Source organism: Desmodus rotundus, chromosome 5 (genome assembly GCF_022682495.2).
Source record: "Desmodus rotundus isolate HL8 chromosome 5, HLdesRot8A.1, whole genome shotgun sequence".
In the NCBI taxonomy this organism is placed as follows: Eukaryota; Metazoa; Chordata; class Mammalia; order Chiroptera; family Phyllostomidae; genus Desmodus; species Desmodus rotundus.
In genome coordinates, this window is record NC_071391.1 from 151,380,046 (window position 1) to 151,405,195 (window position 25,150).

The 25,150-nt window shown below is 51.5% G+C and overlaps 1 protein-coding gene across 2 annotated transcripts in view; it reads right to left on the reverse strand.

Moving 5' to 3' along the window:
• The window catches only part of PLB1 (phospholipase B1), a 180,108-nt gene that overhangs the window by 62,207 nt on the left and 92,751 nt on the right, over positions 1–25,150 (reverse strand). For both annotated transcript variants that reach the window (XM_045189289.3, XM_071221572.1), the window contains exons 11-22: positions 24,530–24,592; positions 23,720–23,799; positions 22,791–22,866; positions 21,883–21,987; positions 20,804–20,860; positions 16,317–16,388; positions 15,433–15,507; positions 13,661–13,724; positions 6,568–6,626; positions 4,721–4,794; positions 3,175–3,218; positions 1,187–1,295 (exon numbers count right to left, since the gene is read on the reverse strand). In XM_045189289.3, coding sequence (XP_045045224.2) covers positions 1,187–1,295; positions 3,175–3,218; positions 4,721–4,794; positions 6,568–6,626; positions 13,661–13,724; positions 15,433–15,507; positions 16,317–16,388; positions 20,804–20,860; positions 21,883–21,987; positions 22,791–22,866; positions 23,720–23,799; positions 24,530–24,592 — 878 coding nt within the window. The remainder of the gene's footprint in view (positions 1–1,186; positions 1,296–3,174; positions 3,219–4,720; positions 4,795–6,567; positions 6,627–13,660; positions 13,725–15,432; positions 15,508–16,316; positions 16,389–20,803; positions 20,861–21,882; positions 21,988–22,790; positions 22,867–23,719; positions 23,800–24,529; positions 24,593–25,150) is intronic.

Sequence of the window (25,150 nt, forward strand, 5' to 3'; positions counted from 1 at the left end):
TCTCCTATCACACCACCAGCTGTCATGTGCTCAGAAAGAAGCAAAATCACAGTAATACTAAAGTAAGCCAAAAATTTAAAGCAGTAGAGTAGTAGCCTTTCACCCGCCCCCACCAGAAGGACAATGAAGCTGCAGAATTTCATTCTAAACCACATTAGGTTTTGCAAGGCCTCTGCCCTGGATAATTCATCACCTTTCCTGTCCTGAATACCTGAGCGTTACCTGGGTGGCTCATAGAACAGGGTTGTGTTGAGAACTGGGAGGACAAAGTTAGGGAATCTAGGAGCCAAAACACAGGAATCCCTAGGAACTACATGGTAAAGTGAAGTTTGTGATTATTCTGGAAGAATAGGATACAGAACAGGATCTTCCCATTTATTTTCCCTAGTTTGGGAGTAGCGTTCACTTATTCTCTGATCAAACCCAATGGAGAGCTCAAGGCCCCGGGACCTTAGAGAGAAATGGACCCAGGAAAGCCAACCCTGTTCATTCCGTGCCCATGGACCATGATGTGGGGGTTCGGTTGTTCACTAACAGGTTCCCTGGGTGGGTCTTGCATCTCTGCTGCCCTGAGGCTTGGACCACCAGCCTGACCCAATAGGTGAGCGCTGTTTACAGCTCACCAGAACTTCCACATTCAATGTGGCATTGAGTCCCACAACTGCCCTGGGGGTCCCATCACTTAGGCTAAGGCTTAGTGAGGCCAGGTAGGGGGAAGGGGTAACAGGGGGGCCAGGAGCCAGACTCAGGGGTCCGGTGATCTTTCCATGATCCAGGAAGGAGGCAAGATCTAGGGCTGAGAAAACTGCTCAGAAAAGCGTGTCTGAGGGAGGGAAGACGAAGAGGACAGGAAAAATAGAGATTAGCAAAACAATGAATGCTGTCTCACAGTGGGCCCTCTTCCAGTCACTGTCTTATGTGGACGTGAGATTCAGAGACAAGAAAATGTAATTTGCTCAAAGCATACACCTGGCATCAGAGCCAACTGTGACTAGGCCCTGGGGTGGCATTGGGGGTGGACTAGTGGCTTTGTACGTCCCACAGCCAGAGATACCCCCCAGGGAGCCCTTCTAGTCCGGTCTTTGACTCTTAGACCCTACCCCAGACCAACCCCCCCACTGTCAGCCACAAATCCCAATCCAGGCCAAGGTCTTAAGCAGGTCCCTGGAAGACACGTGCTGCTTACCCAGCTACGTTTCCAGCCACAGCCTGGTTCAGGAAGGCTCCAGGACTGCTTTCTTTCCCGGTGCCAACAGAGAAGCCCTTAAGGGAAGGGTTGAATTCCCGGAGGATGTCTGGAAATACAAGGAAGAGAGTGTTTAGTATAGTCCAGAGCAATGTTCCAATTCCTCCCATATGCTGCAGTGGGTGTTCAGAACCGAGCAGAGCCCCTCCCACAGCCCTTCCCTGTGCTATTCACTCAGCAATGGAAAGACGATAGCAGTTACTGATACTGAGTCTCTTTCCAGGTGCTTATTGGCCATTTGTGTATCTTTTTTTTTTTTTTTTTTTGAGAAACATGGATTCAAATCCTTTGTCCTCTAAAAAAATTATAGTAAAATACACATAGTAAAACTTACCATCTTAACCATTTTGAAGTGCACAGTTCAGTGGTATTAAATATTTCATGTTAACTTTGCCCATTTTTAATTGGGTTGTCTTTTTATCGCTGAGTTATAAGAAACCTTTATATTTTCTAGACACAAGTTTCTTATCAAATATAGAATTTGCAAATGTTTTCTCCCTCTCTTTGGGTTGTCTTTTTCCTTTGAAACACAGAAGTGTTTCATTTTGTCCAATATATCTATTTTTTCTTTTTGTCCCTTGTGCTTTTAGTATCGTGTCTAAGAAGGCTTCCTTCAACCTATGGTCATAAAGATTTGCTCCTCTGCTTTCTTCTAAGAGTTTGTTTCCGCTCTTACATTTAGGTCTATGTCTCGTTTTGAGTTAATTTTTGTGTACAGTGTGAGGTGGGGGTCCCACTTCATTCTGTGCATGTAGCTATCCAGTTGCCCCAGAACCATTTACTGAAAAGAGGACTCTTCCCCCATTGGATAGTCTTCACATAGGCTACGTGTGTCAGGAGAGTCCTCCTAAGGGGTGTCACTGTCTCAATCCTTTGTAAGTGACTTTGGTGAAAGATCATGAGCCTGCTGATTTCAGTGATGTTCTCCATGGTAGTAGCACGGGAATCAGAGAGCCCAGCAAGCTGTTCTACAGGCTGGGCCAGCTCACAACCAGTCCGTCACACTTACAAAATCAACCCAAACCATCTCTGAGCAATAGGGGAGTTTATTAATAGCTCTTGTGTGTACACCTAGAAATAAAGAAGACAGGGAGTACTTGTGCCACAGGACTGTACCTGCTTAAATTCAACAGGATTTGCAAAGAGCAAAAACAGATACCAAGCGTGAAGTCCAATCGGCTCTGCCTGCGTGGAGATTAAGCAGTCCCTATCGCCAAATTCTTAGTGATTTAAAGCTCAAATAACCTCCTAGCTTCGAAAGACATATTACAAAGGGATAATTACAAGAAGAATAATTGAAAATGGGACCAGTGAAGTTCCTCTCAGGTATAATTATTAGCTATAAGATTGTAAGGGGAAAGAAAGCAATTTTAACATTTACTGCATGTATGTCTTTAAGAACAAGCACAGCGATGTGTGTGCACTGAAAATAAAAAGGTGAATAAGACAAGCTTTAAAAAATCATCCCAAGCAGGCACTTGAGCGAGGTAACTTCATCTTTACTGCAGCAACAGTAGCATTTCCTAAAGCTACGCACAGGAATTTAATGTCTGCGTGCAGTGTGCCTAATGCAGCCCAAACCTGGATCAATGCCTCTGAGTTAGAGAAAGGTACTCTGTTCAGAATGACAGGCATAGGTAGCAGAGAAGGGTTTCCTTTCCCTCCTCTCTTGAGTCATTTCTTAATAATGACTTGCGCTAAGATTTGACCTGAGATCTCTAAATACAATTTCAAAAAAAAAAAAAAAAATCTCCCAGGCTTCTATCGTAGGGCGATCACATCGGGGAAACAGCGCCCCCTGCCGAATGCAGCTGTCTCCTACCGCCGGTTCTCTGCTAAGCCCGAGGCTGCCGCCAGGGGGCGCTGCAGAAACGCTCAGGTTGACAGCGAGCCCTCCCTAAAACCTGAGAGAGAGCGTGGGGACTCACTGGCCAGGGTAGTGATGGTGCTGAGGTTCCCGTCTCCGCCGACGCTGGGTGGTGGGAACAAAAAAGAAAATGAAGGTTCAAAATGCTGGCAATTCCGAAATATCTCAGACACTACCAACACAGACCTTTCTGCTTCTGAGAAACACTCCGCGGGCCTGCAGCCTGACTTTGACTTAGGATTTCAGTAAAAACCTTGAAAAACAAACCAGAATACAGCAACTCCTCTGCTCTCTCCCCACACGCCTGAACATCCAGATAAGAAATGGTCATGGCTGACTTTGTTGATTTGTAACTTTGAGTGTTGACCTTGAGGCAGCGGTGAATTTCACAGTGGGCCCTCTTCTTCCCAACTTCCAAAGGGAAAGAGTCCTGCCTTGCCCCACTAGCCGCTGCAGCTGCGCAGGGCTGCTATTACTGAAAACACAGTAAAACGAGATGCCCTCATAGCTCTTTTCCTCTTCGGCTTGGCCAAACCTGTTTTCCAAAGGCATCTTTCTGAGAGCAACCCATGTTCCAAGCCACGTCTAAAACTCCAGGGAAATCAAAGTTGGATGGGTTTCTAGGCATGAAAACATAAAACATTCCAGAGTTTATTGAATTCCTTGCTTTTCATATTCCTTCATTCTCTGCCAAATATGTCTGGGAACATTTTCAAGGTTCTCAAAGTATTTGGGGTTTAACCCTGTGCGGCATCACGAAGGAAGATGCCAGGGATTCAACACTCAACTGGTGCCGGGGACGCGGGAATCCAGGCTGAGGAAGCCCCAAGCCTGCCCTCCCATGCCTTCAAAGCTCAGAGGTCACGTTCTGCTCACTGCAGCATGGGGAGGCCTGGGTTTGACTGCAGCTGGAGCAGAAATGAGCCCGCAGGAAGCCATTGTACGCAGTGGGCGGAGCCACCAGGTTAGGTGTCAATGAGCATCTACTGCACTTCTTGCTCTTTGACCATCTGGCTGTGTGATCTCGGCTGTGTGATCTCGGACAGGTTACTTGCCTTCTCCAAGCTTTGCTGCCTCATCTGTTAACTGGAGGCCCTTTCGTAATGACGCCAGCCACCACTTATCCCTGCTTTGTGTGGGCACTGTGCTGGGGTACTGGAATCCTCATAACACTGCTCATGCAGCATTACCCCTCTGCATCAAAGGTGAGGAGACAAGCTCAGAGAGGTTAAGTAACTGGCCCACAGTTGCACAGAGTGGGGCAGCCAGGGTTCAGACACAACTCTGGTTCCAAAGGCTACTGCCTCCTTCCAAGATTACTTCGGGGGCGGGGGGTGTAATGGGAGCTAGAGAAGCTTTTCCAACCCAAACGTTTATGTAGTTTCTCCTCCAAACTCTCCCTGGTCCCAGCTCCTGCTTTGGGAAGTGCAGTGGTTTGGGGAAGCTGATTAATACCTTCCTCTTATTAAACCTAAAAGTTTCTCATGAGAAGTGCTAGGTGGCTCATCCCTCTGCTGGAGGAATGGTCTGCGACGATGCCCAGGGCTCTTCCTCCCAGCCCTGCCACAAAGGGGTCTCCTTCCGGGCCTTGCCACAACATCACTCACCTCCAGGACAGGCCTCGATACTGAGTGAAGACGTCCAAGATATCCCCAGGCCTGGACCCGGCCCCATTACCTGCCTGAGAGGGAGCAACAAGGCGATGAGTTCCCTGCCCGCTGTCCAGGAGGGCTGCACCTTGTTCTGGCTGGGATCGCCTGGGCACTCTCCAGAGTCCAGACGGCACCCTTTTCAGAGATGGGTGACAGCCCCTGCTGGGAATGCTGGCCTGGCCACCGTTTGGCGCAGCTAAGAAACCCTGCTCAGACCGAGCGCCAGTGACACCGGTCTAGAGACAGGGCTGTGAAAACTAGACCGCGGCATCCGTTTTCCAAGAGGACACATTTCAGGGCCCTGTGTTCTGCACTTGTAAAAAGCTGTGCAATCTCTCATAAAGGAAAGCGAATCACAACCCCTTTACATCACTCTGTTTCACGTATGGGAGATTTAAACAGTAGTCATCAAATGACTTGCCACGTACCTACCCTGCATCTGACGAAAGAGCAGGGTCTTTAAACCACAGTCTGGACGGCGCTCTGCAGGTGCACGGCCCTGGCCGATAGCACATTATTTCTGAGCAGGGCCATGCCAAAGGGCATGAGAGCCACCCCCCAGGGCGTGATCCCTGCTCTGGTGCCCAGTTCCTCTGCCACCTGCCAGGTATGCCACACTCGAAGCACTGCCTTCCCAGGAAATCCTGAACATCTGTGCTGATTCTTGCTCACTTCTTATTCCCAGAACATCTTCAAAGAGCCAAGTGGGGGTGGGGGGATCGCGGAGGCAGGTGATATCAGGCCACACCTGGCAGGCAGTGGTTGGGGCAAGCAGTGCTACGAAACAGCCTGCCTGTCCCTCCCTGACGGTTAGGAGCAGTAGGGCCTTTGGGGTGAAGAGTCACTGAGGGCTCGGGGAGCAGGCAGCTACAGCCCAGGGACAGAATTCTGGACGTAGAGGCAGGACCCATGAGTTCTGGTCCTGGTCCAGCACTTACAAACCGTGTGGCTGCGGACACTGACTTTTCGCCACTCGGCGTCACCTTCTTTATTGGCTAAGCTTAGGGAGTGTCAGACTTCAGGGGACTTTGCTGAGGACATTGAGTGAGATAATAATATCAATGTGAACAGGCCGAAGACATGAAGGGTGTCGGCTGGTCTTGGGGGACAATTCAGCTGGAGGCCCTGGGGGCTGCTGCCCACAGCAGGACTCGCCTGCAAGGAGCTGCTGTTGAATGCGAGTTTCTGTCTGGGACCCTCTGGGACACCCCAGCCAGGCTCTCTGAGGCCTGATGGGGCTTTTCATGGATAGCTCTTTGTAGGGCTGGGTGCCACCAGGGAGAAGCTGAAAAGATGGGCTGGGATCAGTTTTAGGAGCCCTGACTCTTCCAGGACCCGTTTTCTCACATGGCTCTGCCCCATCGCCACCCCTGCTAGCCCCATCAGCACTTCCTCCTGTCTCATCATCTCTTTGCCCCTCCCTCAACTTTCCTACATGGACAAACACAGCCCCAGGTCTTTGAGGGGGAACTGCTCCGTGGGTGGGAGACCCGCTCCAGCTCTGCTGCGTGATCTGAGCTGGGTCACTTCGGTCACGGTGCTCCCGCTGGGCCCCCCACTTCCTGCCCTCTTGTTTGTTCCAGCATTGGGAGAGGAACGACGAGTTCGGAGTGAAGGTGGGAAAGCGAGATGGGCAGGGAATGCCGGACTCCAGGGTGGGTTGGGGGATGGAGAGGAACCAAGATCGGGACTCAAGATGGCAACATTTAAGAGCTATGCATGAGGTTCCCTCCCTCCAGGTTCTAGTGGGAATCCAGGTCAGCCCCTCCCCTGTCCTTCCTCTTGCAGTCAGGGTGACTCACCGTGAGAGAGTCCCCCAGGGCGCCGATCACCTTGATGTCAGCAGCCTTCAGCCTGTGAACTGAAAACCCAGCAGGAGTGAATGGAAGAGCGAGGGACCTATCTCCTCTGAAAACAAATGAAGATCTCCCAGGAAGACCGAGAGAAAGTCAGTCTCTAACAGCAATTCAGCTTGGACAACAACATTAAGAGCACATCCCTGTCACAAGGCTTAGCAGCTGCAGCCAAGGAGCCTGACTGCTGGTCTCCTCCGCAGGCGCCGGGCTCAGGGCTGGACGGTGACCAGTTTTCTGAGGGGAGTCTGCGGGCTTTCAATGACCCCGGTGCCACAGGGCGAGCAGCCCTCCTCAGGGTGTGACATAACCCACGACCAATACTTAATCTCTCCCAGGATCTGGTCGTATTTGGGATACAGTGTATCATCCTACTGCAAAAATTAGCTCAGCTTCTCTACAGTGAAAAGGGAAACGCTTTCATACCACTATTTTTAAAAATCTAGGTGAAATTCATAGAACAAAATTAACCGCTTTAAAGCCAACAATCCCGTGGCACTTAGTGCTGAATTCACAATGTCGCGCAACCACCATCTCTGAGTTCCGAAACATTTCCACTACCCTCAGAGGAGTCCCGTACCCCCAGCAGCCATGCCCCATCCCCCCGCTGCAACCGCCAATCCGCTCCTGTCCCTGGATTTACCTACTCGGGACATTTCCTACAAACAGCGTCAGTACAACCTATGGCCTTTTGTGTCTGGCTTCCCCCACGTCCACAGTGTTTGCAAGGTTTTCCCATGTGTGTGTCAGTACTTCATGCCTCTCATGGCCGAATAGTATTCTGTCGTACGGATTTACTACACTGGGGGACGCTTGGGTTGTTGCCACCTTTGGCTCTTCTGGATAGTTCTGCTGTGAACATTCGTGTACTGAATACAGGTGTTTATTCCCATGCCTGTGTTCCATTATTTGGGGATACACCTGGGAGTAAAAATGGGGGGTCCTCTGATAATCCTGTGTTTAGGATTTTGAGGTGACACCAAACTGCTTCCTGCGGCCTCTCTTCTCGTTCTCGAGTTTATGTACATGCTGCGCTGTGGCTGAGCAGCTGCCCGCTCACAGGACAGACACACTCAACCCCAAGCAGCGGCTGGGGGCACAGGACTGCCAGCTGTGGCGGGGGTGGTTCAGACCAGGCTTCATGGAGCAGGTGGTGTTTGAACCCAGTCTCAGGGCACTCTGAGGTGGGGAGGAGGGAGAGACGGGTGGGGCAGGAGAGCATAAAGGACGGATGCAGGATGGTAAAGTGTGTGATGTCTGTGAAGAACAGGCAGTTGTACAGTTTGGCCTAAGTGATGGGCGCCGACGGAGACTAACAAAAATAACGTTGAAAAGTAGGTTAGGGCCACAGGCCTTTTATGCCTGGCGAACATGAACATTGCTGTACAGGGTGGGGCAAAAGTAGGTGTACAGTTGTTGGTACGGAAAAGCATACAATAATTAATAATATAAGAATAAACTCTGTGTTTTGCATACTCTCCACTATAAACCTACTTTTGCCCCACCCTGTATCTATAATAACTTGCAAGTGTACCGCTACACTATATTTATCTACCCAATTTTGGTGCATTTTGGGGACCACACCTCAGAGTCTTTCTGCCGTGTGTGGCGCTGCCCCGTCTCATCACAGGCTCACCCCCCCATGGCCCCCACAGCTCCCCCTTCCTTACAGGGCCTTGCTGCCACCGTCTCCCTGACTTGCCATAGCCCCACTTTCCTCCTACATGTGCCCCCCCATCTCCAGTGCTGCAATGCTGAACTAAATTGTCAGCTAGCTTCCAGGCCCTGGGAGAAGTCTAATGTATCATTGGTACCAGGGGGCGGCCCACTCCCAGAGGGAAGAAGCCCATCCTTTCAGTGGGCCACTGCTTAAGATGGGTAAACTGAAACTTGTGTGCGAGGGGGCTTTCTCGCCAGCGCTTCTTCGCCAACCCCCTCCCTAAACGTGCAGCATAACACAGAGGCCAAGGTGCTTTCGGCACATCTGGACTACCTATGCCCACTTTACTCCTGGACACCCGATCACGCTTGCATAATTACGCCCGTGGAGGAAGCCGTATTAACACTGAGGGCAGACGACGCCTTGTGTCCCTCCATGGAGACATCTTGTCTACCTGACTTCCACGTGGTCTGCAGCTGGGGAACCGATGCCCCGCCCCCAGAACTGCTCTCATTGGAAAAGTGAACATCCTGCCTCTTCCTATCACAGCATGCAAACTAACACACACATAGGTGTGAATGAGCACATGCAAAATACGTAGGTTTGTTGTCCTCAGATTTGAGAATGCATCCGCATCATCTGGAGAGCTGGTTAGATCACAGATGGCTAGTCCCCACCCTCAGAATTGGGGACTTAGTAGGTCTGCAGAGGGCCCGAGGATACGTGGTAAGGACAATATCAAATCACAAAGCCAGCTGCACACATTTGCACACATCCACAAGGCTGAGCCCAAGAACTTTAAAACGATCTCTTCTCAAAGTAATCAGACTGTGCAAAAAAAGAAAAAAAAAAGGCAACCAAGACCGCCTCTCCCCAACTCTAGAGGGTTCACTGTAGCTCCTGGTAATGACAATCAATCACCATATTCTTGTTGCCACAACAGGTAATGCAGTGAATTCTGTGAACACTCTAGGGTGTAAAGGTTAGAGGAAGTCTTTGGGGTTGATGAATGTGGAATAAGTGGATATATTTGCATCAAAAGCACATTACAATTTGATACAGAGGCAGCTGAAACTGGCCATTCCTGTCCCCAAACTTTGTAGCAGACAGAACACACACACACGGGCATGTATGTGTGTATGTGTGTGTATCAATACATGTGTGTTTGTGTAGAGAGATTGGTTTACATGTGTTGGGGGAGGGGGTTTCTCCTGTTGGTCATTCTAAAGGGTTTCCTGCAAGAGATAATAAACCAAATGAGCCAAATGAGCCAAGCCTAGATAGGAGGAGTTTGGCTTATCTGGGATTTTATTAAGATAGCGCCCAACACATATCCTCGGTTTAATATCTATTGACCTTGATTCGAGTTTTGCTAATATTAACGTATGTGACAAAGACACAGCTTGGAAACACAGCAAAGCACTTTAGCAATTGCTCTCCTTGGGGAAAGAACTGTTTAGCGATAAGATTAAATTTGTGTGGGCTGATTAGCTAAACATTATCTGGTACGAACTGTGCACCACCTTGAAAGAAATTGATAAACACATCATTAAATCATCCAGATTTCTTCAGAGCGGACCTCTTATCAGAAGGCCATCCAAGCGATGATGAAACACCATGTGTAGCAAGGGAAGGACAGACAAGTGCGCAGAACTGGGGAAACTGCTCTCTGCCCATGAAGAGGGATGCCCAGGGGAAAGACCTGGCACTTTGGGGTTTTGTCTTGTGTAACCCAGCAACTTCAACCACTTGGGTCCATAATCTGAACTCCAACTTTCTCTTCATTGTTAGCCAGCGTTGCCCAGCCCATAAGCTCTCTGATTTCAGGGACAGAGGTAAAGACGTCTTCAGGGGTGGTAAACTGCTGGCACCAGGCTGGAACCTCGTTTTTGCCTTTGAAGTGCTCTTGGTGTGAGTTTATACAAAACATATGTGCCTTGCACAGAGTAGGACCTCAAGGAAAGTGTTGAAGTAAATGACAGGCTAAGTGAGGGGCTCTGCGTCAGGGACTTGACCGCTTTCCAAGCTCAAAGGGACGGAAACTATGAGGAAGGGAAACGCTTATTCATCCAGATGTCTCGGGGTGAGTTGAACTTGCTTAGCAGGCTGGCCCTGCCTAGGGACAGGCAGGCTGTTCCTCCCTGTGGGGCATGAGTACTTCCTAGTCACGGGCTAGGTTAAGCTGCCAGACTCATGAGCGTGGGTGACTATAGAAAGGGTTCAGGGTCTACAATGGCGGTCACACTGCTGGTTCACAATGAAGTGAAGCCGTCCGTGATTACACAGTGCTATAACCTGGGGCATTTTTCATATCAGCATTCGAGTGGCTCATTTCAGCCAAATGGGTAAAATAAATGATTTCAGGGACTTAGGAATCAATGGCTTAAATGAATGAATTTTTCTGATTCATACTCTCGGTGACAGTGGCATATACTATAATTATAATTATAATTACATAAGTAGCTTTTTGGATTCCTATGTTCAAATACCAAGACAAGCAGCTTTACTGGACAGCCAATGAACCATGTGCCCTCTGGCTTCTGATCATTCCCACCCTTGTTTGCAAAATGCTACTCCTTTATTCACTGGGAAAGCCTTAAGTCAGCTGCCAGGTCCCATCATTTTTTTTAAAGTTATCCCAGTTATGTTAGGGAGAGGGCCATGGAGTCATATAAAATGATACAAGTATTTATGGAGTTATAAAGCCCACGGGAGAGGGCGCCTAGCAAACTACACTGTGTGAACTGAACTGGAGAAAAAATTAGAGGCTTGTATTCGTTCATTGGCTACCAAATGTCCAATTTGTTATAAAAAAATTATATCAACCCTGTATATCTCTCCAAAGCCCCACAGATCAGTGGAAGAGGTTTATCGCCCGTGAGCTCTGGTGGAACGAGAGTGAGGCAGCCTGGCTGCCAGGGCCCCTGGCCTGTTGAGGAAGGCAGTGTCCTGTTTTGAAACATCACTTTGGTTGGCTAGTTACATATCTGCGTACTGGTTTCAGAGAAGCACTAGAAAAGGGGACTGACAAAGGTTTCTGAAAATAACTCCTAAGACAAAAGAGTTATTTTATAAGAAAAATGGTTTGACGGAAGATACTCTGGTCTGGTTAGTTTTGAAAGTCTTTTCGACCCTGCAAATTGTTGATTTGCTGAGTCAGAAATATTTGATGATTCAGATTGGTTCAGCAAACAGGCATGGGCCCTGACCAGGTGCTGAGTCAGGGGGATATAAAGATAAGATAATCTGTTAAGTATGTATCAGATGCCTGCATCTCCACAAGAAACTGCAAACATGACCTCCAGAAGAGGCAACGACCTCACCAGAAATATGGTCATTATCCAGCGCAAATAATAATGTGGCCTTGTGCTAAGTCCTTTCGCCTGCCCCCATGGTCACAAGCAGGTTTAAAATGTCCAATCACAGATCATGCACAGTGTGTTTCTCACCACTGTCCTTAGTGGTGGCCCCTTGTCCAAAGGACACTTTCCAGGTGGGACTCAGATGCGCAGGCCCAGACTGCTCTGTGAGTGCGCCCATGCAGCTGGAGAGAGAGGGTGCTGGACCCCTGCGTGCTTGGGTAGGTCGGGCAGGCCTAAGTCCAGCGTCTGCACATTCAAACAGCGCCCTATCACCGGAGTATCTCAGACCTCAAGGTCGTGGGATCGCTGGCACTTCCATGTTCACGTGCCAGTAAACAACAACCTTCGGGGGCAGGGGATGAAGAAGAGGTTCGCAATTTGTTTGGCTTTCAGAGGCTGAGATATGCTCTCGTGGACGGGTTGGCGGTCACTGCCACGGCAGGGGCGTAATCTAGACAGGTTGCGAAATGCTTTATACATCACTCAGCCAGAAGGATAAGATTAAAAAGAGGCTGGGTGTTGTTTCACTGCAAAGACTACGGCTATTAAAACAGACATTCTCCCCCTCCTCTTCTCTCTATACACATGCATATATTACCTACACCTTTGAGTTTTTGCCATAGGAAGGCCTGCATATGAAGTTAATACTTTCTCTGCTGCTAAACTCCTCCTAGTGAACTGACCAATAGGAGTGGGTGTTACCGTGGGGGGGGGGGGGGAGTCAAAGACTAAAAGTGTTCGAGTGTGAGAGTGTGTGTGCATGTGTGTGTGTAAGATCTCAATCATATATTCCTTTATTCTGCAGTACAGAACAAGAGCCAGTTACACACCAAAATTTGGGGGAGATTTTTAACTCCCCATTCATTTGGCTTAATGAGAGTGTGTAGGGCTGAGACATGGGTGAGGGATAGACCAACAGCCAGAGCATTTATGTGTTCTACTAACACTCAGCAAAAGGAGGCAACGTGACCACAAGGATTTGCATCCCTGAAAGATTGCAGTTCCACCAGGCACTGCAGCATCTCCACGCATCTCCACGCTTAGTTTTCAATCCTGCAAGGCCCATGGGAGGCATTCAACAAGCATCCGATCAATGAATGGACAAGGGAGCAAACCAATGAACAAACCAGTCTCCCTCCAGGATCCTGTCTCACTGCTGCAGAAATGCTCCTGGCTGCCGTTTTGATTCCTGCGAGTCCCCGAACTCGACTGCCCGACCGCTGGCCTGGAGGAAGAGGCTCAGCCCCTAGGCAGCCCCCTTCTGGCAAGGTCTCTGCCTTGGACATTCCATGACTCTCCTCTTCATGGTCCAACACCAGTCATTTTGGAAATACTGAGCAGCAGTAAAAACGGCACCCTTCTAAGACAGCGTGCCCTCCCACTCTGTGAGGGGTTTGGGGGTGCCCTGCAAGTGGCTCTGGCAGGGAGTGTGGACTGGCTCTATTTGCTTCTGGCTTCAAGGCAGTTTTGCTTTTTGAGAACAAATTCACCTCATCGAGGCTTACAGGTAGGGACAATGACATGAGCTGTCTCTTTGCGGAATGTGGCCCGGCACCCAGTTACTGCTTAATAAATGCTTGTTGATAATGCTATCAGATCGTATATATCGTATCGCAGCATACCATATCATCTCCTATATCAGTTACAGAACACCCAGACACAGGCGTGGACTCACAAATACACAGGCATACCTCAGATGCGGCGGGTTTGGTTCCAGACTGTGACAACAGAGAGTCACAACAAAGTGACTCATAACCTTTTTTGCTGGTGGAGGATATTGCGTTCAATTTATATATATGTATTTATGTATGTACACACTCACACACACATAAAAGCAACACCCGTGAAGCACAACAGAACAAGGTCTGCCTGTGCACACAGCGCTATTTCTACTGTCCTCGAAAACCCTCTCAGTGAATCTCAGATTGTGTGGAAGGCCCTCGTCATCCTGTGGCTGCTTTTGCTTTGCTGAGTTCAGGTCTCCAACGAGTTTAAAAGCCCCTTGACTCAAGCCCCGTACCTGAGGTGGGAACTGTGTTGGAAGGATCCTTGTCGAGGCACGTGATTTCCATTCTGTCTCTTACCTGGAATGAGACACATAGAGAGATAAGGAGAAATAGAACAGGTGAAATTGGGTGAGAAGTGGGGTCTCCCTCTCCTGCAACTCTCACAGTGGGGTGTCCACAACACCCTCTCCACATGCTCCCAACCCTGTCCCCTTCTCTTGTCCCTCTGCCTCCGCCCAGGCCTCTGGTGCTTCTTGCCCAGAATATTGCAGTATTCACAGCACCACCTCCTTCAGTCCCCTGCGCCTCCTCCCCAGCTTCTGAGTCCATTCAGAGGGGTCTCTCTCTCTCTCTCCCTCTCAATATAATGAACTACGTCACTCCCCTGCCCACCTTCTCAGTGAGAGCAGGGATGTTTGTCTGGTTGGGGTATTGGCTGTTTCCCCAGAGTTAGTTGCTCTGACTCTGTGCTCCCTGAAAACTCCATGGGAACTTCAATTACAGAACTTATTCCACTGTGCAATAATTGCTGGTTGACTCCACTAGACTGAGTTCCTTAGGACAAGCAAGTATTTTACTGACGTTTTTACCTCCTATGCCTGGTATCCATCCTTCTGCCCGCCCACCTATCTAGTCATTCAACAAATAATGGCTAGTTAGCTGCTCCAAGTTTCCGCCCTCCCTGGCCTTGAGTCCAGGCGGTACAGAGCAGGTAGGTAATCGATCGCTGTATCCTGCAGGAATGTGTCGCTCCCTATTATCGGATGATAGTAAGAGCAACACTCGTACCAGAACTCACAGCACTCCAGACACTACTGCAGCTGCTGTACCCTCGTTGTTTACTAGGATATAATGACAGCTCCGTGAGGCAGGACCATGACTTCCGGCACTTCCGATGTGAAAATAAACAAGGCACAGAGAGTTAAGTGCCTCGTCCCGTGACACAGAGCCAGTGAGTGGAAGGGCGTGGATTTGAACCCAGAGCCAGTTCTCTCCCCTCCTGGTGCCACGCTGCCCCTCCGCATGTCCTCACTGCTGTGGTATTGGTCGGGAAGTGTGGGGCAAGCCGGTGAAGGAAAGCGTGTTTCACACTGCATTTCTTTGTGGGGCAGGCCCAGGTCACTGCTCTGCCTCCACCTGGAGTAGCTCTCGCCGTCTTTTATACAACAAGGTGGCAGGGACGGCGCTAGGCCGAATTTGTCACAACCCATGTCAGTCCCCAGTCCTTGGAGAACAAGGACACCAACCTGGAGTATCTCTCTTGGAGCAGTGAAGGGTGACCTATGTAATCTGACACTCAGGAAGTGTCAGAGTCACAAGATAAGCAATAAGCAAGACTTGAGTAAGTGTAAGGCGGCCCCTGAGGTGTGGGCCAACTTCTGGGGACTTTTGGTCTCTACACTGCCTGGTTTCACCATACTTCTTGGCTTCTTCTTGACTTTCCCTTCAGATTAAGGCCTCAGCCGAGTTTCAAAGGACTTGCCCAACGTTTGAGAAGGGACTGAAGAACCAGAAGACCAGACAGGCAGCAGGCAGAGCTGAGCACCCAACACTCTTCACGAAGCTGTAGGGTGCCGATTGCCAGGCTGGTCTCCAGACAGAGCCATAGGGCAGACCTGCTTCAGGTACCGAGGAGACAGCCACACACCTGATCTGTCACCCACCCCAGCCTGCCCATGGGGTTCCAGGACATAAAGAACCACATGGAAGCTTCCACAGACTCAGCAAGGTGTATGGCCCCCTGGTTCACTCACATGTGAGCCAACCACAGAAAACCTCTCCGTACCTCCAACTTCTCCTGGAGATTTGTCAACGTGGGCAGGTAGTTGCTGTTTCTATAGGTGAACAGATAGGGATTTTCCTGCAGAGAAAAGTAAGGTGTTGTAACCATGACCCAGAAATCTGTGCCCTTTCATCCTCAGGCTTTATCATCCCACAATGCCTTTGGCCTGGTTGGAACTTTCATACCATCATTCAAATGAAGCCCATTCTCTGGCTTCACTTCTCTGTCCTGCCCAGGGATCCCCTGATGGAGCCCACTAATGCTTTAAAATTTCCCAGGTGAAACAGTCATCATCTCTTGCTCTCTACCTGGAGGTGCATACTGCCAGCAAGGTACATATATTTCCATGGAAGAAGAACATAACTGTAAGCTTCCTGGTAGCCAAAGTAAAGAGGGAAACAGGGTGAATGATATAGTTCTTATAGCCTAGTAACAAAAAACTTACAACTCATCAAGAAAGCTGAAACGTTGACTACCATTAAATGATAAAAGGAATTCTACTCATTTATGTTATTTTCTCATCTGTTTATTCAGCAGCTTTAATTATGTCCCTATTACATATTTGGCACTTATTTAAGAAATCCATCTTCACATTTGGGACAGCTGGTGCCAGGTGAAATATGGTTTTGTCCCTATGCCACCACAGGTGTGGAAGGGGCCATGGTTCTACTAAAATGGCTCAATTCTGCTACAATGGTTAAATTGTGTAAACCTTAGGTGTACCAAGTATGCAAAGCTGGGACCAGAACAGAAAAACAGACCCAAGACTCTATAGTGGCTAATGGCTCAGCCAGATAAGCCCTCACTGCACGGCAAAGCCCTCTTGGTGACCCCATTTCTCTCCCAATTCAGTGACAGATGTCCTCCCCTCCCCTGTCCTGGCCTACCTGAGAGGGACATCTCGTCAGCCTGTTCTCATTTGCACGGAATGGCTCATCTTTCTGTCCTGCCGGCTGCATCTACAAAAGAAGGTGACCGCTAGAAAAGGCACATCGTGCACAGGTGGCAGCATTCCAGGTGCCACTGAGAAAGACTTGTTGGTCCAATGTCTCTCCGAGTTTGACCGTGGACCGGCAGCCTCAGCGTCACCTGGGAACACATTAGCAAGGCAGATTTCTAGTCCCCATCCCAACCTGCTGAGTCGGAAACCCTGGGGTGCGGTCCAGCTCTCGGCATTTAACAGGCCCTTTCCAGGAACCTGGCACCCTCTCAAGCTGAGGCTCAGGGCACACGAGGAATCAGGGATTCCTAGCCCACGCCTCCTGATGTCACAGGAGACACTGAACGCCAGGGAGGCCAGGCTGGGACTCAGACACTGGGGTCCTCATTGCAACCACCTGTCTCTTGGTGGGTGCACAGCTTCCTGTGTCTATTGGTTCAGGAATGAGGAGCAGTGGCACCAGCTCTGACACAGGCAGCCACTGGAATGATGACCAAAGCCCATCTGACGGCCTGGACAAAAAGCACAGGGTGGAGCAGCAGGCGGAAGCATCGAAGGGGAGAGGGGGAGACGAGGACGGTGAAGAACTTGATGTGGAAGCAATTTTTTAAAAGTGCCTTCTGTTATCTTTCCATGTTCATTATATGCATGTAAACACTTAAAAGAAAAAAGCAGTGGCCTTGAGACATCACATTTTTCTTCTGCACAGTGATCTTCCACCCCTGGAGAAGATCTCTTTAACTCTTCTGTGGAGAGTTACAAATTATCAGAAACCACTGAGAAGGCAGGAAGGGCTCACAGTTGCTGTCAGTGCTACTTCCCACAGCGTCTAGGCTCCTACTATACCTTTGTCCCTCATCATCCCTCCGAGGACCTTGACAGGGGACACGAGAGACAAGAGGCCCCAGGATGGAGCACCGTGTCTGGCTCAGTTAAAGGCTCTGCGATCCTCTGTGAGGATTGTAGAGTCTTTGGCAATATCTTATCCCAGAATCTATGCCCACTAAGCAAAAAGCAGGAAAAGAACTTTACCCTTCGAGGAGTGGCAACCCTTTAGCTCAAGGACTGGAGGAGGAACTGAGGTCCCTTTTTCAGTTTTACTTTGATGGTGGACACTCCTAGAAATGGGAGGGCCCACCCAGAGTGTCCAGGCCCATTCTCAAAGGGAGTGTCGAGTGGACCTGGGCTGGCGGCCAGGTGTCGACCTGGCCTGCTTCCTTCTCTCCAATCTCTCAAAAATTTAATCAATAATGGGATCTGGAAAGAAACATTGCAAGATCCACATCTTCATGATTCTGGTAGAATGGATATGGCAACCCTTTTTTAAAGGACCTCAAAGAAGGAAAATTCATAGGTTTTCCCAACAAGCCCATTTCCCTTAAAAACCTTGTCCTAAACATCATTCTCAGTCACCTGCATCATCCTTCCTGCTCCCACTCATCCCCTTTCCACCTGCTCTGGCCCTCGTCCTCGAGGGGATGGAGAGTGACCACCATCATGTCCCTCCTCCTCCTGCCACCTGGGGGCACACCAGCACACGTCTGCCCCAGGCACATCTGGTGCTGGTGTCGTTAGTCGCTCACATCTCGGCACAGCTTCCCTTCCACCCTGACATGACCTGGAGCGTGGGAGAGGAGGGTGACCTCAAACGTTCTCTCCAAGGACAATTTCCACTCAACTGTGAGCAGCTGCTGAGGTTCCCACCCTGCCCTGCAGCTCCAGCACCTTGCCCAGGGCTTGGCACAAGGTGGGGGTCAGCGATGGCTGGAAGGACCTGGGAATTGGGTTCCCCAAAGGTAGATTTCCTTAAAACTACTGTGGGGGATTTAAAACTTATCAGAAACTATTGAGGAGAAGGCGGAAAGGACCTAGGGAATAACTTATGTGCCCAACACAAGATCCTCCTCGGCTCTGCTCTAGGAGCTCAGCTTCAGTCTAGGGGGGCGCATTCTGCTGGGGCGACTCCAGGTATGTGGAGGTTCCATCACTGGTCGCTGGCCCTCAGAGCTTATGCGCATGCTGGGGCTTGGCAGTGGGAGGCGGGAGGGGAGTAGACCCTGGTGTGGCCCCGCACAGCCACCCTTCCCCCTGGAGTCCTGGCCGTGGGGGAGGAGAGGGGCGTAGAACGTGGGTGCCTGTGGTCGCAGTGGTTCTCCGGGCCCTGCTCTGCTCTCCGCTCAGGTGGGGCTGTGTGTGCCTGTGAGTGTGGGCATAGACAAACACCTCGGACTGTTAGCTCTGTGCTCTCCACGAAGCCCAACACAGCAGGGGCTCAAGGGGGCGAAGGCAGACTCTTGGCCTCCCCGTGTCCCTGGGAGGACCCAAGATGAACCCAAGCGTGAACCACTCCCAAGGCCCCCGGAGGCCAACTAACAGTTATTACACCCCTTTCACAAGTAGATAAAATGGAGACCCAAAAAGACCATGTGACTCACCTCAAAAAACAAACAAACAAAAAAACAAAAGACACACCTGGGACGAGCCCTCCCTCTTTGCTGGCCTGGACGCAGGAACCCCGAGAACTCTCACCAGGAACGACTGGTGGTTGGGGGACAGGTCTGGAGAGAAAGGGGGAACTTCCACCCAGAAAAGCCACCTCTGCCTCCTCAGAGCCCTTGTGACATCTAATGTGTCCCAGCTCTTTAGCCTTGAGTGTGCGACCTTCTGTCCCCTGCACACCTGCTCATCCTCATCCTCACTGTCAAGTGTGTTACAGAAGGCTGCAGTGCCTGTTTGAATGGACAGGACATCACCTGGGCTCAATAAAGGCAGCTGTCACTGCTGCCACCACCACTGATGATGCTCAACAGCAAGATGAAGGGAGAAAGTGGGGGAGCACGGCCCCATCTCCCTCTCTGCTCTCTCCAGCTTCTCTCTGTCTGGCTCTCAAAGTGCTCCCTTTGTTCTCGGGGCCTCCTTATCCTGTCTTATCAGACCAGCTTCTGCTACCTCCTGATAATAATGCATTTGGATTTTTTTCCTCCATGCCCTTCACTCACAAAGGTCTCTTGCCTAGGAATGCCCACCCTGACCCTGTCTGGCACACCCTACAAAGCCAATTCAAATCCCACCACTGTGGGGCTCCCCTGACCTCTTGCCCATACTGCGTTCGGGTGCACAGTCCAGCAAATCGCTGCTGGCTGAGTTCAAGTTTACTCTTGTTTCTCTGAGTTGCCTGACCCTTCCAGCTATACCCTAGGCTTGGTGAAGGCAAAGGCCACTTGGGGTGTGTTTTGTACCTTCCCCAGACCCAGCACAGGGCACACTGTAGGCTCCTTTCTGTTGCTAGGGAGAGGGGTGAAATACGAGGGGAAGGAGATGGGTTTGGCTGAGCTGGAATAATTAGCCCTTCTCCCCCAGTGGGAGGGTGATGGGAGGGCAGCACCGGCTGGAGGGGTTGAGTTCCCTTTTTCTGCCCTTCGTAGGAGATCAGCAGCAAAGTGGTTTCCTGGGGGAAATATCCCACCTAAGGGCCTGACCCACCAACCAAGAAATCGAGTGCTTTCTTAAAGGAGAGTGTGATTCCTTTGACTAGGGCTGCCTGGAGCCAGTCCCTGCCCCCTGCCCTGCCTCCCATCCTGCCCTGCTCTCTGGCTCGCTGGCTTACGCACGCTGAAACACAGCTGCTCCTTGTACTCAGTATTTGAAAAGATGGAGAAAAAATTTCTAAACCAAAGAAGAAGAAAACCAAGTGTCTGTCACTGGAAGTCTAAAAATAGGGCAGCTTGGATGGGGAAAAATAAATGGCGAAACCAGGTGTCTGTCTGGTGCCCTGGAAAAGTTCAAAGTTTTGACATTTCACCCCATCCACCGACTCATCCCAGGTAGCCTTGGGGGGCCTTGGAGGTGTGGGCCAAACCTATCATAGTGACGGGAAGAAGGGCCGACACGTGCCGAGTGCTCACATGGGCCCGGAGTGAGACACACACCTGCCGGTGCTTGGGCCAGGTGTTATGATCTGGGCTTTGTGGAGACCCGACATTCACATACTTTGTGAGAGCCAGAATTAGGATTTGAACCCAGGCCTGCATCACTTGAAAGCCTGTGTTCATCTCGGGGGCCAGCCTGGGCCTTGAAACCACAGGATGGTGCTCAAGTGGGACGTGAGGAAGAGCTGGCCTGGAACTGTGGTGTGAGTTGATCCCCTGTGCCCCCCTCCATGCGCAGTCTCCCCTGCGGACTCTGAGGCCACGCCCCTGCCCCTGGGGAGAGCGGGACTGAAGCCTAGTGACCCCTGCACATCACCGGGGCTGTGTCACAGCTCTGGGACAAGGAGTGAGACTCCCAGGCAGTCAGAGCTAGGCTGGACCCAGATGTGGGCATGATGCCTGGTGGCCCAGAACCACTGTCCAGGGACCTTGCTGGAGCCCCACCCCTCCTGTAGGCCAGGTCCCCAGGCTGACCCTGCAGCATCCCAGGGCTCCCCCAACTCACCATGCTGTTCCAGAGATTCAAGGCGAGTGTGGTGGCATCCTGGAGGGGCCACTCCTCCTGAAAGAGAACCAAATTAGAACCCCTGTGTGCCCCCAAGCATGGGGTGGACCTGCCGCACACTTTGAGGGTGTCCCTGGCAGAGATGCGGTGTCCCTGATCCATCCAGACTCTTTTCTCTCAGCCCCTTTCCACATCAGCAATGACAGGCACTTATAGGACCACTGTCTGGGGTCAGGGCTTGCAGGAGTGCGTCAGAACCCCCCTTTATCACGGGGTTCTCCCAACTGAACCAAACAGCAGAGCAGCGGTGACAGGGAAGTGACCCATGTGTGGTCCGAGTGGAGGTGGACGGGAACTAATTTTCCTCCTCCTCCTTGTAAACCACTGTTAAGCACCGTGTAAGTCCTGGAGGGGGCACAGTGACTCCAACAGGCAGGAGCCAGGAGCCTGGAGGGAGGGACTGTCCCAGACACGCAGTGCTGAAGGCTCAGTGGCGTCAGAGACCCTACGGAGCATGTGTTGACCTACCACCGTGCCCATGGTCTGGGCGCCCCTCTGGGCAAGGGGCATTGGCCCAGTGACCTGGGGGGTGGGGGCAAGTCAACCCTCCCCTCCGGGGTGGGGGGGGCAGGCTGTAGAGAGCCTATAGATGGAGGAGGGTGACATGTCCCCGCTAAAATTCTACCCTGAATAGTCACAACAGCTAAGAGGTACTGAGGGCCTCCCAAGCCCCTGGCGCCCATTCACTCATGCAATGTGACCATCGCCCTAGAGGGAGGGACTACTAGTAATGGCCCTGACTTCATAGATGAGGAACCAAGGCACAGAGAACACCAACAACTTGCCCAAGCTAGCCCATCGCAGAGCCAGCAGCCACCTGGCTCAAGCCCACGCTCTTAACCACTGGGCCGCTCTGCCTCTAAGAACCTGCCACACGGGGCTCTCTGGCCCCATGGGAAATCGTGAGGAAGTATAAGAGAACACAGCAGTGTCTCGCCGAGAGCGCACACCCTGGGCTCAGGGAGTCCCAGCTGGGTGGGAGGGGAAGGGTGTCTGTGGGCCACGGTCACCTCACCCACCAAGAGTGGTGACAGGGCTGTCTCGTAGAAGAAGGGCTGGAACACCACCGCGAAGGACTCCTGCTCATTGTACCTGCTGGAGGCCAGCAGACGCTCCCAGCTTTCCTGAAGGGAAGACAGAGACGTGCACCCAGGAGCACGAGAAAGGCACAGCTGCCCCATCCCCTGACAGGGAGCTCGCAGCCGCCCCTCCATCGCAGCTGCCCACCGCACGCCCTTCTGAACCAATGTCAGGGACAGAGCTGACGTATGTTCCCAGGGAGCTCAGGAACCATACACCAGGGCACCCATGCTCCATCCAAGGGCTAAGGATGTGCCGGAGAGCAATGTGCCACTCATGGCATAAAACATGTCACCTCTGGAGTGAGCGAAGTGCCACACAGCTTCACATATAACTTCTTAAACAAAAGTCATCATGTCAACATATGACAATGAGAACTGTGCTTTGAGCTGTTTGCTGACAGGGATGATGGCTTCCACTGAGCCATCCTCGCCCTCTTGGGGTCTCTTCTTTGAATCAGAAAGCACAGCTTTGGGGCCTCTGAGGTGCCCTTGGGCTGTTGTCTGGGGGCTCAGCCCAGCTTCGGCAGAATCGGCTCAGCAGTCACAGATGCGGCGGTACAAGCAGTGACGGTGATCAAAACCATTTCCAAACAAATCTGCCAAGTCCTTCACTATCTGAAGTCCCAGCCCCGTCCCCACCCCAGCCTGCCAGGATTGGCGCCCCCACTTTAGGCACAGGAAAGTCAAGTCAGCGCTGAGGAGCAAACTGAAGGCAGCTCTCTGGTTCCTGACTCCGTCGCAGAAGTCCTGTAGTCGCAGACTTAGGCCTTCATTGTCCCCATCGCCCCCATTCTCCTCCACGACCCCTGCCCCTGCAAGCCACCAGTCTCCCAGAGTGGGCTCACCTGGTAGGCCCACTGTGCCACAAGCTTGGACAGCTTCGAGGTGTCCCCTGAGCACGTACAGGGCTCTGCTGCAGGGCTGCGTGTTAAAAGAAGCCAGAAAGGAGGGCGTGGATACAGTGGGGCTACACAGGCTGCCCCACGGAGAAATAAGAGGGCTGGGGGACCTGGGCGTGGCTCAGGGAGTGGGGAGAAGCTGGAGGTGTCAGAGGGCGCAGGGAAAGGCAACAAGTCCATGTTGAAGAGAACAGAGTGCAAAGGCACTTTTTGATCTGGTTGCCTGTCTATCCCTCCATAGGGGTGGGGAAGGGAGGTGGAGACACCTGCCTCTCACTCCACCTCCCAATGCACCGCCCCTCACTGCCTCCACATCAGAAGCCCGCCTCCAACTCGTCCTCCCCCTGCCCTGCATGTCCTTTCTCTTCAAAACCCTCCTTTCCTCTCAGTTCTGTCCTCTCCTTCCCGTTGCCCGCACCTCCAGCTGTCCTTCCCCTGGCTTTTGCCACATGAACTTCCTTTTGGGGGGCAAAGCCAGAAATCTTAGGATTTGGGTTCAAGGAGTTTAAATTCTAAGACCACTTTCAGAACTACATGGGAATTCAGTTCAGTGAAGGTAAGATACATATAGGCTACATTTTAAAAATTTGTTTCTAATTTCCAGAAGTATCACTTCTTATGGATATTGTGTCAAACCTGCTGGGGGCATGCCATCTGGTTACATCACCCAGGCTGAGTAGTCCATCCTAGACTCAGACGGCAGAACGCTGCTGCTCTCACTAGCTGTGTGATCTCGCGCATGTGGTGGCTCAATCTCTCTTGCCCTCCATCCTTTACATCTCTCACAGGATTAGTGCATGTGAAGTGCCCCACCCAGTGCCTGGCACACGGCAGCCACTCAACAAATGCTGGTCCCATTCCACTCCCCTTTTCACCTGAGCTGGGTCCCCTGATGCCAGGGAGAGATCCCCACAACCTCAGAGAGGTCCACCAGGTTCACGAATGCCTTAGGGACCTAAGAGGAAACAAGGGGGAAGAAGAGCATTTGCAAAGTCACCATCGCTGCCCAGGGTCTTCCCTGGAACCCTTGGCTGGAGGCCCGTTTGGGGTCTGGTTGAGCGGGAGGTGCCTCTTTGGGAGAAGTTTGGTCGGGGGTGGTCCAAAGCCACCCGCACTGCTGGTTATGCAGAAATGCATCATCCACCGTTGCTCGTGGTGGGCAGGGCGCCCCCCCCCACCATAGTGACAACAAGGAGGGGGGACCATGATGGCCCAGCAGAGAAGCTGCCCCCCAGGAGTTGCAGAAGCTGCAGTGCTCGCTCTCGTGGTCACTCTAGGAAGGGAAGTCTCGAAGGCTTTCAGGGAACCTCCAACTCATCACAGCCCCAGGCCGGGCAGGACAGAGTGGGGTCATGAGTCCCCAGGGCGAACTGCGCTCTGCTCCTTCTTCCTGCCCAGAAGCCTCTTCGGAAATACCTTTTGCAAGAGAGAAGGGCTCCACAGCTGACCCAGGCTCTTGTGAGAAGCGTGGAAAGACCGGCTCCTCCAGACCTCTTCCCTAGTCTTGACCCCCTCGTGGATGCCTGCCACTGCGCCACTTCCTCAACCCCGTGGTGGCACTTTGAGAGTAACCAGACCCTTCCCTGCCAACTCTCGGAAGGGCAGCTCTCCCCATCTGTGGAAGGCACCCACAAGGAAGTGCCCGGAGCATGGTCCCACGGAGCCGGGGGAGCTGCGAGGCTCACCTCCTGGAGCAGGTAGTCCAGCATTCCAGTCAGCTTGTCCATGCCCCCTGTCACGTGCGTCTGCTGTGAGAGGAGAGACGTGCTGAGTGCAGGTGGGGACAGGGAACATGGGGCCGAGGATGCCTGGGCTCACGCTCGCCTATGCTTTCCCCTCCCCAAGCCAACCCCCCACCCACCCCCGCCCCCGAGGTGATAGTGACAAAGGCCCTACTAGACCCCAGTTCCCCTCAAACAAGTAGAGAGTTCCCAGGGCTCCCTGGGGTGTTTGTCCATTATGACTTCCCCAACACATCACCCACCAGGAAAAAATCAAACTCCCCCAGACAAGAAGTTCCATGTCAGGGAAGGCCAAACTCAAGGTCGAGGAAACTCTACAGCTCACACTGAGGGATGGGAGACAGGACTTACTCCAGAGGCTGATGGAGTCACTTCTGTCTGACGAAAATCAGGTCCAAAGGGGGAACACAATTACCCTTGGATTTCAGGACCCAGATAGGCCTAAAATTTCTACATGGCACTCTTTTATCAGACCTCTCTCCACTATCAGGTGTTTAAAGAACCCCCTTCCTACCCGACACCTAGCAGGTAATGAAAATAAATAAGCAAATGAGAGCACTTCAA